At 52.2% G+C, this 16142-nt stretch overlaps 1 protein-coding gene and 1 long non-coding RNA gene across 2 annotated transcripts in view; one reads left to right on the top strand and one right to left on the bottom strand.

Moving 5' to 3' along the window:
* The first annotated feature begins 343 nt into the window (after positions 1-343).
* On the top strand, positions 344-14522 carry LOC117026478 (uncharacterized). The gene is made up of 3 exons (XR_004423781.1): positions 344-1178; positions 1566-1632; positions 13970-14522. It is a non-coding gene; the product is annotated as an uncharacterized LOC117026478 (long non-coding RNA).
* VWA5B1 (von Willebrand factor A domain containing 5B1) overlaps positions 1456-16142 on the bottom strand; it is a 67031-nt gene continuing 52344 nt past the window's right edge. The window contains exons 16-22 of the mRNA XM_033113228.1: positions 15685-15999; positions 13488-13625; positions 10971-11102; positions 8754-8828; positions 8048-8117; positions 7387-7504; positions 1456-5882 (exon numbers count right to left, since the gene is read on the bottom strand). Of these exons, the coding sequence (XP_032969119.1) occupies positions 5376-5882; positions 7387-7504; positions 8048-8117; positions 8754-8828; positions 10971-11102; positions 13488-13625; positions 15685-15999 (1355 nt within the window). The 3' untranslated portion in view covers positions 1456-5375. The remainder of the gene's footprint in view (positions 5883-7386; positions 7505-8047; positions 8118-8753; positions 8829-10970; positions 11103-13487; positions 13626-15684; positions 16000-16142) is intronic.

The following is a 16142-nucleotide window of genomic DNA, read 5'->3' as shown; positions in this document are numbered from 1 at the left end:
GCTTGTCCCAATTTCCCAGGATGGCCCCAATTTTATAACAGAAAGTCCTACATCCTGGGACCTCCCCGCCTCAGTCCCAGGCAAACTGGGACGGTTGGTCACCCTGGGGGAACCCAAGCCAAGGCAGATGTGACCACACCGAGGCAAACAGGTCGCTGAACCACTAGTTTGAAAGTCAAGTGTCGAGTTGCAGAACAAAAGAGCAGACACAAGTATAATTTTGTCACATCAGGTTCAACAGTGTTTATGAGCTAGAAGCGTATCAGAGGACAGTAGCCACCATTTACAGACAAGCCATTCCTTTGAGGACAGACAGACACACTCCTACAACCCCAGAGTGTGATTTGCTAATTATGGGCGGACATTAGACAGTGGATGTCCAGGATTTCTATAACGTCTACCGGGCAAAAAGGTGATGTGTATCCAAGAACAAGTGTCACAGGTACTGTGGGGACATTAGGGGCAAGCAGGCAAGGGGCTGGGACAACACATTATAGGCACTTGAGGCTCTGACGGGGACAAGCACCAGCCATGCCATTTGAGCCAAAGCCATCTGGGCAAATAGTGAAGCTACACCGTGTGTCACCACAGTTGGCCACATTGAGACCTGCGCTTTGCCTTGGGAAGCGGCTGTAAGCTCAAGACAGCTGGCTCTGAGCCAAGGAGGTTTGCAGCATGAACAGGAGCAATCCCACCTGGTCAGGTAACCTAGGAGACAGTGCTGTTGAAAGGCCAAGCCAAGGTCACCAGGCTGGGGGCCAGGCGAGCACAGGGGTCAGGGAGCCCAGGGCTGCCGCCCAGCTCCTGACCTCAGGACAGACCTGTACCCATCAGGTTATCCAGCTGCAAGACACTGCACACGCCCCTGCCCTGGTTATTTTTATACTGGCGCTGTGGAGCGTGCTGCAGCTCAGGAATGCACCCATTCTTTTTCTGTTGATTTCTCTAGTCCCTGCTAGATTGGTGAGGCAAAAAAGATCCCCCAAATGCCGTGGCAGTGAACACACAGCCCATTCTTGGGGTACCAATGCCCTTCTCTTTCCCTTTCCAGGCCACTAAGGATGTGGAAGGCAGTCGTATCTGGGGACCACTTGGAGGTGTTCCAATATGCAATAGTGAGAGGCAGCCTTTGGACCCCACAATGGCAGGCGCTGGAGTGTCCCACAGGTTCCAGCCAGGTAGGGGCAGGGGGCGGCCAGCTGCTAAGGGTGGGCTGCACACAGATCCAGGGAGACCCCTTTCCCTACTTCCTCTCTTTGGGAGTCCCTGCCGAGGAAGAGAGAAAGGGAACAATAGCCGAGAGAGGGAGAAAAAGCCTTCAATTAAGAGTGGGGACCACCAGGGGGCAAGTCAGGATTCAGAAGAAATTTCCAGAAGCCTTTTGTGACAGCTGTTCCAGGTGAACCAGCTGGACAGGAGGATGAGGAGCAGGTGAAAGCCCTGTGTGTCCCCTTGCTTTCTCAAATGCCTGAGGAGCAGGTGAAAGCCCACCAGCAGCTAGTCTTGGAACTCCATTCATTAGTCATAGCAGTGGGGGACAGTAATGACATTTGTTTTGTCCACAGGCAGGGGACAGTTTGGGAAAACACAAGTACCAGCTGGAGACGGGTGCTGCTGATTTACAAGTCCAGTGTAAGTCTGCCTAAGTGTGGGGCGCACTTTGCCAGAGATCTGGAGATGGTCTCCTTAGCTCCTTAGAGGACCTTGCCTGTGAGTGTGGCAGGAGGCTGGAGCCATGGGGTGCTTACTTGCAGGGACTCCCCTGCTCCACCTGGACAAGGGGGCCCCCAGCAGGAGCTCCTGCCAGAGTCCCACGCTGCCTCCACTCTGGCTGCACAGTACCAGGTGCTTCTGTGGTCAGCTTTCCTCACACCGTCACTGAGTGTCAGAGAGCTCAGGGGGGCTGGTCATTAGTGCGAATGTGCCTGGACAGTGCTGGTCTGAGGCCACGCCCCCAGGTGGTAGGACCACAGGTTGGGGATATGGCCAGTCCAGACACATGCACCTGGAACTCCAGAGAGTGGGGAGGTGGTTCGTGGAGCAGACATTCTTTACACGCTTCTCACTGAGCTCCAAAAAGGACCTGATGTGTTCACTGTGCTACGCCAGTATGCCTGGCATATAGTAGGCTCTCACTAAAAGCTTTTTGAAGGTCAGTACCCAAAGAACCCTAAAGAAGATCTAGACCAGCATTTTTCAGACTGAATAACCTGGGGAGAGAAGACCTTCTGAATGACCTCATTGGAGACTGACAATACACATTCACGTATTCTTGGGACCGGGTCATCCTGACCTAAAGAAATCTGTTTTCCTAGTGTTTCCCCAGCATATTTGCCCACAGGATAGTTTCTCATGAATTGCTAATTCACATACTAACCAAGGAATAGTTTTGGAAATGCTGATCTAGTGTAACCTCATCATTCTACAAAAGATGAAATGGGCCCAGAGAAAGCAAGCAACTTGCCAAAAGTCACACAGCACAGTGGTTGGTGGTGGTGGTTAGACCCACACTTAAATTCCCCCAGCTCTAGGATCACTGTTCTTCCCACTAAAGGCCCGGCTTCCTTGGACAGTGCCACTAATTCTTCAGCCAGGTTGGGCACAAAATTCCCTTTGCATGACCTAGAAAGCAAGGGCTAGTTTAACAAAGAATCCAGATGAATCCAAATTAATCCCGTTGGCAGGGGCGATGTTTCGCCTACTTGAGAATCTTTGGAACCACTTTCGCTTCGATGCATGTGCTAAGTACCTAAGGTTGTCTTTTCTTTAAAGCTAGTCCCTTAAGTCCTCTGCTTGGCAATCCTGGGGGCAGATTCCTGATACCGTGTGCCATTGCAAAAGCACTGAAGTTCTTTAAAAATTGTCTCTTGTCCAGATGGCCCCCAAAGCCCTTGGGTTATTTGAAATCAATGAGGACTTGTTCCTCTGCACCTTTGGGTCTGGGCAGGGCAGCCAGGGAGGGCAGAGGTCAGCCATCTGCTTGTGCATCAATGTTGTCCAGCGCTCCAGCAGCTGCTACTGGGGCAGGGTCTGAGTATGTTCCCTGGAGACAAGGGTGGACCCACAGCCTTGCTGGGTTTCTCGGGTACTCCTTTCAGGTGTCTCGTTCCACAGTGGGCAGGTGCTGGGCCACCTTGACCACCCTGTCATTCTCGGTCTGGAGACCCAGAGTCGGGTCAATCAGGAGGCTGGCCAGCCCAGTTCAACGTGGTTGTGTTAGAGGAGGAAAGAGGCTCAGAGAGCATATGTGACTTGGGCAAGGTCACCCAGACAATTAGAGCAAATCCATGATCACTAAAAGGAAGACAGCTCAGAGGCAGAGAATCTGGGAAAGTCAGAGCAGGGAGAAGCCCCCAGCTCCCGGGCACCGAGAGAAGGCATGCCACTTGCCCAAACTAGGGCCAGGTGTTCCAACTCTCCGCCTGACACTATTTCCATGAATGGTCGGCCACGAAGGGGATGCCACGCCCTTCCCTCCTTACCCTGAAGCTGGGGCTGCTGGATGCATAGCCGCAGCCGTGTTATTTTGGGGGGAGGAGGTGAGCAGGGAAATGACAAGGCTGTCCTCATACCTGCTCAAGGCTTTGAACAAGAGAGCCTAAAGCTGTTATCCCTCGTGGGGAGCCAACACCTCCTACTGGCATCCTGTCCTACCTGGGGTCGTGCGGCCACGTGTTGGTGATTGACTGGCTGGGTTCCTGCCCAGTGGGTGAGAACAGAAGTCAGCTGAGCAGCTGATAGGATTTTATGTTAGGTCTCCAGCCCCATCCCCTTCCTTGGAGATGGATCTCCAGGTTTTTGTGAGAGCCTCAGAGGGGCTGGTGCAGTGAGCCCCCCCCCCCAGACGCTGCAGCACAGCAGGAGGGCAGGGCAGGGCCCTGCATGGAGGGTGGGCCCATGCTGTTGGGGCTGCCTGGTCTCCATACCCAGGGGGTGTTCTGCTCGATCTCCTCTCTCCCTCAGCTCCTGCGGAAGACTGGGCATTTCTCGAGTCTTCATGAGCCTGGGACTTGTGCCAGAGCCCACAAGTCCTCCACAAGTCACTTTGATGCATGGGTCCTCCCAGATCTCTTGGAAGGGGGCCGTCTGTGGGGGCGTGGCACCACGGCTGTGGGGCCCAACGGGACCACTTTATGAGGAGGGGTTAAGGCTTTGGAGAGGTGGGGTGTACGGCGTGTGTGGATTCAGTCTGGGGTCCCAAGCCGGTGGGCTTCCTTGGTGAGGTCCAGGGGAGTATGAGAGGCAGAGATGATTAGGCAGCGGCCAGAATGGAAGCTAAGGCTGTAACAGAGCCGTCACGATGTGGCGTCACGTGGTGGGCCACATCACGTGGTGGGCCTGAGAGAGGGAAGGCCCCAGGGCCTCTCTGCCTTGAAGCTTCAAGAGTCTTTCATTTCACTGAATAAGTCACGTCCCCTGGTTGAAACTGCTGCCCCCATGCACTGCAGCCCCATGCACTTCTCTGTGGCAAAGAAGGCCTCTTTCCCCCCCAGTGTGGCCTCGACAGGGCCCCACTGGCCCAGAATGCAGCTGGCACAGCACAGGGTGTCTCTCTAGCCCCTCAGCACGAGTGGATAGAGTCTGCGCTACACCATTCCTAAAGTGTGTAAATTATTTAAGGTGTTGTCTGGTTTCTCCACTGACTTCTGTGACCACATCTATCCTGTTGGGACTGTTGTTTGCCCAGACCGCGGCTTAATTCTAACACCTCAGCTGGCAGGGTGTCTCCCCTCGTCTTGCCCACTTCTGCTTCTTAGACAGGAAGTCACAAATAATTTGCAAACCGATATTAAAATAGACAAAGGGCTTTCAAGCCCAAAGCAAAGGCCCCTGGGTAACTCTTTTGTAAAGTATTGGGAAGGATGGTTGTCCAGTTGGTTTGTAAGTCGAATTTAGGGGTCCTGGACTGTCACCATGAAGACAAGTACCTGTCCCACAGTGCAGCAGGCAGAGGTGGTTTCCCGTTACTTGCGGTCTTTGGGTTCACCCATCCACCCTGATATTTGGTCCTCCTCCGGGGAGAACTCAGGTTTAAGTTGTATTCTCTTCCCACCCCCAAGTGGCAGTAAACCCCACAGCTGCCTGTGTGTCTGGGCAGAAAGGAAGCTTGGAACCTTCTAGACATCTAGTCCAACTCCTTCACTTCACCCACTGGTTTTACAGGTGGGGAAACTGAGGCCCAGACAGGGGCATGAGCTGGCCTAAAGTTGCACAGGTAGGTAGTAGCAACATTGGTATTGAATTCAGGCCTTCTGATTGCCAGTCCAGAGCTCTTTTTAGCAACCCGTATATTGGCTATAGCTTCCACAGTTCTCCCCACCAGGCCCAAAGGGTCCCCTCCTTCTCCTTCCCTACCCCAGCCTCCTCCTCCCCTACTACACGTAATTCGGATTATAGCAGAGCATATTGAACTCCAGGTTCTCATCCCAGTGTCGCAGGAGAATGAACAGCTGGAGGGCAGCAGCCTTGAGCGTGCCCCGTGTGCGGCCCTCGGGCACTTCCTGCTGCTCCAGCCACCAGCTGGCCTTGGCAGCCACAAGCTCCCACTCGATGAAGTAGGAGGCCGAGCTGTGCTCCAGCCATGCCAGTGCCACCACTGTGGCCCACAGTTTCCCTGTGTGTTCTATCACAGCCCTGAGCTCCCAGCTGGGCCTGCCCTCTGCCACAGGCTCGGGGGAGAAGGTGTCACAGGAGGCGTGCTCAGGTGAGGGGCTGGTGCACAGCTGGGGACAGGGGGTCTTAGACGCAGGCTGGCGGGTGGTGAGGGACACTCGGTGGCAGGAGAAGGGCGAGGTCCACTTGAGCTTGTCCATGGGGATGTGGATAGCCTCACAGAAGGCTTGGTTGAGCAGGAAGGCTCCGGAAGCCAGCTGCAGAGATACCTGTGTGGGAGGGAAGCCCCTCAGTGGGCCTCAAACTTTTTAGCCCGTGGAGCCCCAGGCCATGCAAAGGTCTAGGTCCACACAGCCCACCCATTCATTCCCTCCGGCCCGCTTTGCCTACCTGGGGGATCTGGGGTGTACCCCAGCCGACTGAGCAGCCTTTACCCTACAGGCATTTGAGACTGATCACTCCCCAAGCCCAAAGCAACATCTTCACTTCAAATCTGCCTCTTGTTCTGGACAGGCGGGCCCAGCTTGACTACTGGCACCTTCCATTGCCATCCAGCAGGCTGTGGGCAATTCTCCTCCCTCTCCTGCCCTCCACGCCAAGCACTTTCCAAGTCCCAATAGGTCTGCTTTCTAAACATCTCTGCAACCCACCGTCTGCCTCCTTGCCGTGTCCCTGCCTCTGCTTTCCTCCCCTGGCCCCACCCCCTCCGTCTCTCCTGCATCCCGAGGGGTCTTTGTAAGGCATAGATCATGTCACTCTTTGGAGGCCATCCAAAGAGTTCAACGGCTGCACATTTCTTAGAGTAAGTCCAAACTAGGATTTCCAAAGTACTGGTTCATTCTTGACTCTTCCCCCTCAACCCTAGTCTGCAGCCACCCAGCTCTCTCTCTCCTCTCTGGGCTGCTGGCCACAACTCCTCATCCATCAAGTCTTGGCTTAACCATGACCTTCTCCAGGAAGCCATGCTTCATTCCTCCCTGACTGCAAACCTGGAGTATGTGTCCTGCCTCCGGTCTCTCCCACCAAACTTCTCCTATCAGCACCCATGGATCATAATAGCCTTGTTCCTTCTGTATCTCCCCTAGACACAGTGCCATGAGCTCAGGGACTATGTCCTTCTAGTTCAAGGTTGTCTCCCAGGGTCTAGCACTGCACATGGCTCAACAAATCCCTGTTGAGTGAATGCATGCGCAGTGCTGTGTTGCCCAGGATATTTGGAAAGGTACTGCGTACTTGGGTGTGCAGGGCCTAGAGCTGTGCAGTGAAGCTTAAACTGTGTCCTCGTTCTGCACCCTCTGATCCCCAAGCCCTACTGGGCCCTGGATGTGGCAGGGCCATGTTCCCTTGCTCCCCAATCCAGAGACGCCCACTCCAGACCTGGGCTTCTCACCCTGCCACAGGATGCTAGCGCGTCTGCAGAGCCACTTGTTAAACACAGAGCCTGTCGCTGAGGTGTTCATTTTACTCACCTGTGAGTCATTTCAAGGCTTATTTTTATGGATTGAAAAACAGACACACATCGATGGCGGAGTAGAATGCAAAATTCCCATGAATTTTTAAAGTGAAGGTGGCAGATGGCAAAGAATTTTCATGATGCTGGCGCTGGTTTCTGGCAACACTCCTAGACCCCGGGGAAAGGACTCGTGCAAACCCCTCTGCCCTGCTGACTACTTGGTGGGGAGGTCTAGGTCTTTCACCCTCTGCGGGAAGCTGGGGTGGGCTTGGGGCTCACAGGAAGGCCCCTCTGTGCAGTGACGGGTCTGGGGCACTCACCAGTGGGACGTAGTCGAAGCTCTGGCTCCCGGGAGTCGACTCTGGAGCCTTGGTCAGCGGCTTGCTCAGGAAGCCCCTGGCCGCTCGTGTCAGGAGCCTGGACTTTCTGAGATTCAGCCTGTGTGGGTGGAGCCAGGCAAGAGTGGCCACAGCCACCCGGGGGGTGTCCCCGGTTATCCAACCCCCAGTGCCCACTCAGCAGCCTCTGAAAGTCAGGCCAGAAGGGAGCTGACAGGTGGCCTCGTCCAACCTCCCATTTGACACCTGGGGAAACTGAGGCACGAGGCGGTGCATTTCCCCCGAGTCCCTCAGTCAGTTAGTAGCAACCTGGACGAAGCCAGGCTGGTGTACTTTTTATGACACTCCTTTGATAGCATATTCTTGTTCAGCCCAGTGGTCAGAGTGCCCTCCCAGGGGGGCTGCATTTGCGAAGAGACCGCAGACATGTGGGAGAGGCGCCACATGGGGGGCAGGGGTAGGTTTCAGCAGTGGGACACCTGGGAGACAGTGATAGCCCTGGGTAGGAGGGCCTTCTTGGCAGAGTTCACGTTTTCATTTTTGTCTAAATGTCAGGGGGTGTCTGCCTTTGGCCTTCCAAGCCAGGACAGCCCCAGGAAAATGGGTGGTGGTAGAGTGTACCCTCAGTGGAAATCCCACGTACCTGGTTCCAAAGAGGGTCTCGGAGGCCTTCAAGGAAGAAAGGGTATTGGTGGCCAGACTGTGCAGGGGACCTGGAGAGTCACAGAATGACAGCTGGGGGCTAACAGAGGACCCTGTCCCAGAGCTCACTGCTCAGCCAGGGAAGCAGAGGCCCAGACAGGGGCAGGGTCTTGCCTACGTCCCTAGGGGTCTGAGCTAATCAATAGGCTGCAGGGCTGTTTCTGACTCAGTCAGAATGGGGAGGAGTGAAATATGTGGGTCCACATATAAGAAACAGGCCTCCAAGTTTCCTTGGCTGGTAGCCCCTGGCATCTTCTGGAAGGTTACCTGTGGGGACAGTGACAGCTTCACATCAATCCCCTTCATTGCTGAGTGGGGACATTGAGTTTCCTTCCCTGGCACATTGCAGGAGGATTCCAGGCAGAGTGAGGTGGTAGAATGGTCCCTCGGCTGGGAATTGGGAGGCCTGTTCCAGGCCTGGCTCTGTCACTGACTTTCTGTGTGACCTTGGGCAAGTCACTGCACCTCTCTGAATCTCAGTTTCCTTGTCTTTAAATCAGGGCTATTCTTATTTATCTTGCAAAGGGCCGTTTTGAGGGATAAATGAGCCACTGCGGACTTTGTTGGGCCAAGACACTCTCCTGGCCCAAGGATCCATCACTATCATTATCTTCACTAAGGAGAGAGCCGGCTGGCCGTCCACTTACCTTCAGAAGCAGCGTACATCTTGTAACCTGGGGACACGGTCTCAGTGGAGAGCGCAGTGGGGCTTTCCTTCACATCTACGACAGAGGAAAACCAGTGAGACCTGACCTCTCCTTTCTGTCCCCGAAGGAGAGTGATAGTCTGAATTCACAGGACCTGAGGGTGGGCTGGGAGAGCAAAGTCAGGGGTTCCATCCCCTGACCTTGGATGGGCCTTCATCTTCCAAAGATACCACAGTTGCACCACCATATGTCAGACATGCCTGGGTTCCAATCCCAATGCCCCCATTGACTAGCTGTGTGACCCTGGGAAAGTTACTTCCTTCCTAAGTTTTGATTGCAAATAATAGTATTTCTCTCTCAGTGTTGTTGTAAGGATTAAATGAGATAATACACAGATAGTGCTTAGTACCTGGCTTGTGGTAAGTGCTCAAGAAAGCCCTGAGCTACAGACCCATCACAGACAGGAGGAGGTCAGGGGTTGAGAGTGGGAGTTGGGGGTGGGGGTGAGGCGGGCATGTGCTCACCAGGTCTGTGCCTCACTGAGGAGGGGCTCATGCCAGCTCTCCAGGAGGAACCAGAACATGGCACTGACTTGTCAGAGGGCTCTGAGCCTCAATTTCCCCATCTGTAAAATGGGGGTAATAATTGCACATAGTTTGTTCAAAATGTGTAATCGGGATGATGATTCTTACGATTATTATTTCAACGGTTGGAGAGGGATGGGGAATAGACTATAAGGGAATAAGCCAAACCAGGGAATAAATATGTTCATCAAAGCCCCTGGTCCCCTATGAGACCTTTAGTAGCTCTGTGAAGGCCAAGAAGCTCTGTTTATCATTGGGTGCTCGGTGGGGCAGCATGGGAGTGAACTAGTGACTGAATGCCTGAGGCAACCAGGAGGCAAATAGCATGGTGGTGAATGAAGCTCATGAGCTCTGGAGCCAGACACTGCCTGGGTACAAGTCTTGGCTCTACCATGTGTCAGCTGTGTGATCTTGAGTAAGTCACTCAACCTCTCTGAGCCTCAGTTTCCTCAGCTCTTAATGGGGAAAAGAAACCATCTCAGATGATTGTCAGGAGTCATGGATAATTGGGACAGTGCCCAGTACCCAGAAAACTCTTAGTACGTGTTAGCCATTGTCCCCTTTGGGGAGGGAAAGGGATTGGGATAGAATAAAAGTTTAGAAATTACAGACACTTGGGTCTAAATCAGAGGACACCTGAAAAGAAGGGATCTGTGAATTTCGGTAGAAGCATGGGACACTGAAAGCTGAGTTATGGAGAAAGAAAAGGGGAGAGAAGAAATTTCCTTTAGACTGGAAGCTCAGCCTGGCTCAGGGGTAGAGCAGGTTCCCCCAGCTTTGGAGGCTCTGAAGGAACCAATGAGTTGGCAGAACTCTTTAATTCTAAAGAGCTCCTCCACCCCCTCACACACAGTTCCTCTCTTAACCCATCAGTGTCTGCAAGAAATTGTTATGATCTGGGTGTCTGGGCTAGTGGCCAGGTGGGACCTCTGATGTCCTGCCTCCCCATGCACAGAAGAAGGCAGGAGATCCTCATGGTACAGACAAGGGCATGAAGGAAGAGGTTAGGACTAGTTCAGCAGTAAGGCTGTCTTTACAGGGACCGAAACACATGCAGACTTCCAGGACACAGAGGGTTAAAGCCATCCTGTGAATTAGTGCACAGTTACAAAAAGGTCAAATTATGGATCTTCAAGGACCCACGCCGCAGGCACAATGAAATCAGGTGAAGGCAGAAAGGAAGCTGTTGGGAATCCTGAACAAAGCAGATGGAGGGACCTAAACAGATGGACCTGCCTCTTTGCTCTTCACTTTCCCCCTATTTATTAGGTTTCCTGGCATTTGGCGCCTGGGAGCACTCAGAGGTTGGAGACAGGGAACAGCCACCGGGGTTGGTGGACCTTCAAGGGGAGAAGTGAAGGGAGGGCATGCGCACGCAGACACGGTGGCATGGAGGCCGTGCAGCTGTCAGGTTCCAGGAGGCTCTCAGCAAAGCCGTGTTCTTGGCGGCATGCTTGGGCCGTGCCGCGCCCCTCTGCCCTTCTCAGGCCTCAGAGAGCCTGGGAGGCCTGGTCTTGCCCTGGCCCTGCAAGGGCCCAGAGCGCAGACTCAGACAGAGGTCTCCAGGGTCTTGGACACGAGGGTCCTGTGACTCAGGTCCCAGGCTTCAGAACATGCCCGAGGTGGCTCTTACTTAGGTTCTGAAATTTGCCGTCTCCTGCTGCCGAGTCTTCCCTGAGCATGGTCTGGGACTGTCCGAAGCCAGCAGAGGGGCCCCTCCACTGCCGGGTCAGGACCCGAGAGCTGACCATCCGCAATGCAGCACCTGCATGAGGACAGGAGAAGGGGTCAGGTGGGTACAATTGTGCCAGTCCTCTGCCTCGTCCCCAAAGCTGGCAGGAGTGATTCTGACTTCAGTCTGTCAATTAGTCAAAGACGGAAAGGCGTTGTCCAAGGTATGACCAGGAGCTTTGGAGCCAGGATGACCTGGGTTTGAACCTCAGACCTAGCTTTTAGTAGCTGGATGGGGTGCTAACCACTCTGAATCTCAGTTTCTGTATCTGAAAAATGGGGATAATCCCTACCTTGCCAGGTAAACACTACTGCTGAGATAATGTTCAGAACTCCGCAATATTTTCTAGTTAGTTAAAAGGCTGGCTTTCTCAGGAATACCCCACTTTTCTTCTTTCCCAGTTTGCTGTCTCAGAGACCCAGGTCCCACTAACCCCTCCCACAGGATTCCCTGGAGTCCCAGGGCATCACCAATGGGGGTGGATGGAAGAGAAGTGAAGCTACAGCACCTTAAAGTTGTTTGGGGGAACTGCACTCTCAGGGAATGGGAAATAAACCTTGAAGAAGCTGTCTCTTGATGTATATTAACATCCTAAAGGCTCTGAGAAGTTCTGCAGTAAAGAAAGCTGTTGAGATTTATTTAGTTCAGTGGTTCCTAAAGGTTACTTCCTGATCTGGTATTTCCTATTTTGGTGCTGACTGGCCAGTAGCAAGAGAGGGAACTAGGGTTCTAGTTTCCTGGAACACACTTTGGGAAGTGCTGGTCCAGATCTTAGGGGACTGTGGGACTTGGGTTAAGATAGATGCCAGGTCCCCAAAACATCCAGACTGTGGCTACAGACACTAGGAGGATGGTCAGAGGTGGGTGGCAGGGAAAGCCATCCTGAATGAGCATGTCACTCAGGGTGACAACGCCCAGTGAGTGAGAATGGCCAGCGGAGCAACAGCCTGGGCTGCTGGCCCGTCTGAAATGAGAGCAACTGAGGGAGAAAGGGAGGGAAGCAATGGGTCGTTGACAATTTTGGTATCACAGACAACCCAAAAAGTGCAGGGGATAGGAGAAACGAGGAAAGGCAAATTTTGCTTCCAAACAATTCTTTCTGGAGGTCTGAAAGAGAGAGAGGAGAGAGAGACAGAGAGAGAAAGAAGGGGAGGGGAGGAGAAGTGAGAAGAGGGGAAAGGAGGGGAGGGGAGCGGAGAGGAAAGGAGAGCAGAAATGAACTACAAAAGACAAGAAAATGTGATGCAGGAAATAAAAAGTATACCTGTATAGTTCAGACACATGAAATGTATCTCACACAAAAAACTAAACAAATTCCCCAAAGAGAGATTCTGTCCTCACCTATCAGACTGACAGGGTTTAGAAAGTGTTGGCCAGGATGGACATCAGAATAAGCTTTGGGACAGGGCCAGATTGGTAACCTATATCACAACTTTAAATGGACAATCTTATAGGCAATCTTACTTCTGAGAGTTAATTAATCTGAACAGATAATCAGACAGGTGCATAAAGATGTCTTTGCAGCATCATTTACGGTAATCCAAAGAGAACAAATGGAAAGTCTAATAACAGGCAGCTGGTGAAATAGTTCTGATAAACCTTAAGAAGCAGTGGAGAGGATCAGGGCAGAGCACAGACTCTGGAGCCAAAGCCTACCTCTGCCCCTTACTGCTATGTGACCTTGGGCAAGTTATGTACACCCCTCTGCCTCTGTTTCGCCATCTGTAAAATGGGGGAGATAGTGTCTACTTTGCAGAGCTGTTCTGAGGATTAAATAATTATATATATAATATATATATTAGACACACACACACACACACACATATATATATATATATGTGTGTGTGTGTGTGCCTTGGAACTCTGTCTAATTGGCTGTTACAATGATGAAATTTCCCTCAGTGAAAGACGCTGCAGCTGTTAAAATGATGATATAGATTCACCTTCATGGAAAGATATTTTCCATATTTTGTAAGATATAGCATGTACTGGTATGGTCCAATTCATGCAAATTTATGTGTGTGTGTGTGTGTGTGTGTGTGTGTGTGTGTGTGTTTAATTTCTCTACATGTAGATAGCCATAGAGAGAAGTCTGGAAGGATGGTCATACCAAGGAAGTAATCAGTACTCATTCCTGGATACTGTCACTTCCAGTGGCTTTTATTCATTTGATGTCTTTCTATATTTTGGAATTTTCTACAGTGAGCACCTATCATTGTCCTAATGGGAAAAATTCAGTAAAGTCATATTCATTTGGTGGGAATAAGGAAGTGGGATGGTTTCACAGCCCTCTGCAGAAAGCGGGACGGGGGTCGTGTGTCTCCCAGCCCATGGCTGCCAAACCAGCCACTGCCGGGCCTTTCTGCTTCTTTGCCCTCCCTGCAGGTCTGTGCGCCCGTGGGGGCTGCTTGGCCTTACCGGAGTTGGGATATGCCACCACGGTGGGCAGGTACCAGCTCTTGCTCAGGTCCACGGGCACGTAGGCCGTGTACTTGCTGATGATGTTACAGGCTTTGCTGGTGTGCACGGCATTCACGTGGTAGCGACGGCTGGACCCTGTGGAGGGAGAAGCTGGGGTCGCTGTGCAGACGCCAAGTTCTGCCTGACTCGGAAGCTCTGGAAGCTAAAAGGAAGGCTAGAACAGTGGTCCCCGTCTTTGGGATTCAATAACGCCTTAAAATCAAGGGGTTGCCAATGTGCCAATTAAGGACATTAAAGAACCCCCCAAATTAACCCCTTACATTAATGTAAACACTTTAATGTAACACAGCTAAGAGTAAAAAAGACAGTTACTTTCCTTAAATAAGTTTATTGTTACTAAAAACAAAAACAACAGCAACAACAACCAAAAAACCCCCAAATCCTCTGTGTTGTCTATATTTTCTATTTTCATTTTGTAGCTGTCTGTTGAGAATCTCCCTGCAGGACTTCCATCAACCTCCTGGCTGAATGGGGACCACTGGTATGGCCCAGGGGGACAATATTGCCGAGAAGACTGAAAACCAGAGAGGGAAAGTGACGAGCACAGGGTCACACAGCGAATTCATAAGGGATCTAAGATCAGGACTCAGGATGGTCTGACCCCAAAGCCCAAGCTCTTTCCACTGAACAGGTGAGCAGTGTCTGTGGCTTGCCATCTCCAAAGGGCTGTGTGAGGAGCCAAGCACAAGAAGGATGGACAAATGTTTTGTAAACTGTAAGGTGAAGTGCTCATGGGAAGAAAAAATAACATATTATACAATGTTAAAAAATAAACAGAAGCCAGCCTTGAAAATTCCCTGAGCAGACAAAACCAGTTTAGTCATATAAACAAAGCTGAATTTAGCTTATTTTGCAAGACTAACTTGACCTGGGTCATTTCTTGCTTATGCCTCTGGAAATCATAAGCAAACTTTGAAGTTTCCCAAGGTTAATATAAGGTAACCACTGAAAATTCCAGTAGTATAACCAATCACCGTGAAGAATTAACTGTCACTGCTTTCTCATTATAGAAGCTGCTTTATAATAATATACCTCTGAGCTTCATTCCATGTTTTGGTTTGAACTCTCCGTTTGCAAACTGTCTTTTTGGTGTGTGCACAATAAGCTTTTACTAATTACTACCTCAGTGATGCTTTGGTTTTACTTCTGTTATTTCTGAAGTATTGACAATAAAAAAACAAATAACATAAACTATAAACCACCTAATGTTATTATATAAATGAAGAATGCACTATAACAAGTAATATAAATATTCTCTATTTACATCTATATCTATGTATTCTTCAAGTGTATTCCATGAGGTTCCCAGGAGTCACTTTCTTTGGAAAGTGTGCCCCAATTCCTGAACTAAATTAGCTCCCCCACCATCCCTGTTCCACAATCTCTTGGATCCCTGTATTTCTTCTTAATAGCACTTGGGACAAAGGCACTCAATTAATTGTGTGTATACTTATTTGGTTAATGTCGGCTTCCCTGCTAGTCTGTGTCAAGAACTCCTAAATGGGGGCAAGGATGTGGTGGTCACTGCTTGTTCCGCCCCACGCCTAGACCCCAGCTGGTCCCCATTCAGTAAGTGGCACTGATGAGTGAGTGAGATGGCCGACTTGTTCTAGGGGGTTCTGTGGGAAGGTAGGTGTGGTCCCAGAGAAGCAGGGCTGTCCCCATTGTTCTGTCTCAGAGGAGGCTGTAGGAAGAAGCCTTTGGAAGTGGGGGATCTGTAACAGAGGAGAAGGAGGGAAGAGAGGCGACCACTGATCACCGGCCGGGTGGGTGGGGTGGAGAAGACCAGTGCTGGGGGGAGAGGGGCGCCTAGAGGCAGGGGGATGGGGGAGGATCCAGAAGGAATGGAACCCTGGGCCGTGTGTGTGTGTGTGTGTGTGTGTGTGTGTGTGTGTGTGTGTGTGTGTGTGTTGGAGGAGGGGTGTCCTGGGGGTGAGGGGAGGCACCTGAGACCTATGCATTCGGGAGGCGGAGCATTGGGCGGTGGCCGGGCTGTGGGGAGAAGGCAGGGGCTGGAGCGGGAGGAGGAGGGCTTATCACAGGCGTGGGGGTAGTGGGATGGGCATTGGGCGGGGCTTGAGGCGGGGGCGGGGCCCGGAGGCGGGCACAGAGCCCCCCTCCCTCCGCACCCTACCTTGCTCGATTTCCCCCTCGCGCTCCGCCAGCTGCTCGAAGTCGCGGATAATGGCGCGGGCCGCCAGGTGGTGGAAGGTCTCGCTCCACAGGTCGGCGTCGCGCCCGCCGCCGCGCTCTGGGCCGGGGGGCCCCAGCTCAAAGGTCACCTCCCACTGCAGACGTTGGCTGTCGCGCAGACCCTTGACCACGGCCTTGCCCAGCACGGGGTCTGGGGTGGCGGGCCGGCCACGACTGGCCTGGTCCTCGGACTCGGCCAGGGTCTCCCAGTCCGAAGACGTTTGGCTCTCGAAGGCGGAGGGGTGATGGGACGGCTCTGCGGACGGAAGGACAAGGGGTCTGTGCTCTCAGCTGAGGGACAGAGGACCAACCCGTAGGGGACATCATCCCTTCCCAGGGCGCAGACACCGCTAAGCAAGAGCACCCCTACCCCCACCCCCAGGGAATACACAACTCCTT

The sequence above is a fragment of the Rhinolophus ferrumequinum genome, chromosome 9, assembly GCF_004115265.2.
Source record: "Rhinolophus ferrumequinum isolate MPI-CBG mRhiFer1 chromosome 9, mRhiFer1_v1.p, whole genome shotgun sequence".
Taxonomy (NCBI): domain Eukaryota; kingdom Metazoa; phylum Chordata; class Mammalia; order Chiroptera; family Rhinolophidae; genus Rhinolophus; species Rhinolophus ferrumequinum.
Note: the sequence above shows the minus strand (reverse complement) of the source record. Positions and strands in the feature narration are given on the sequence as shown.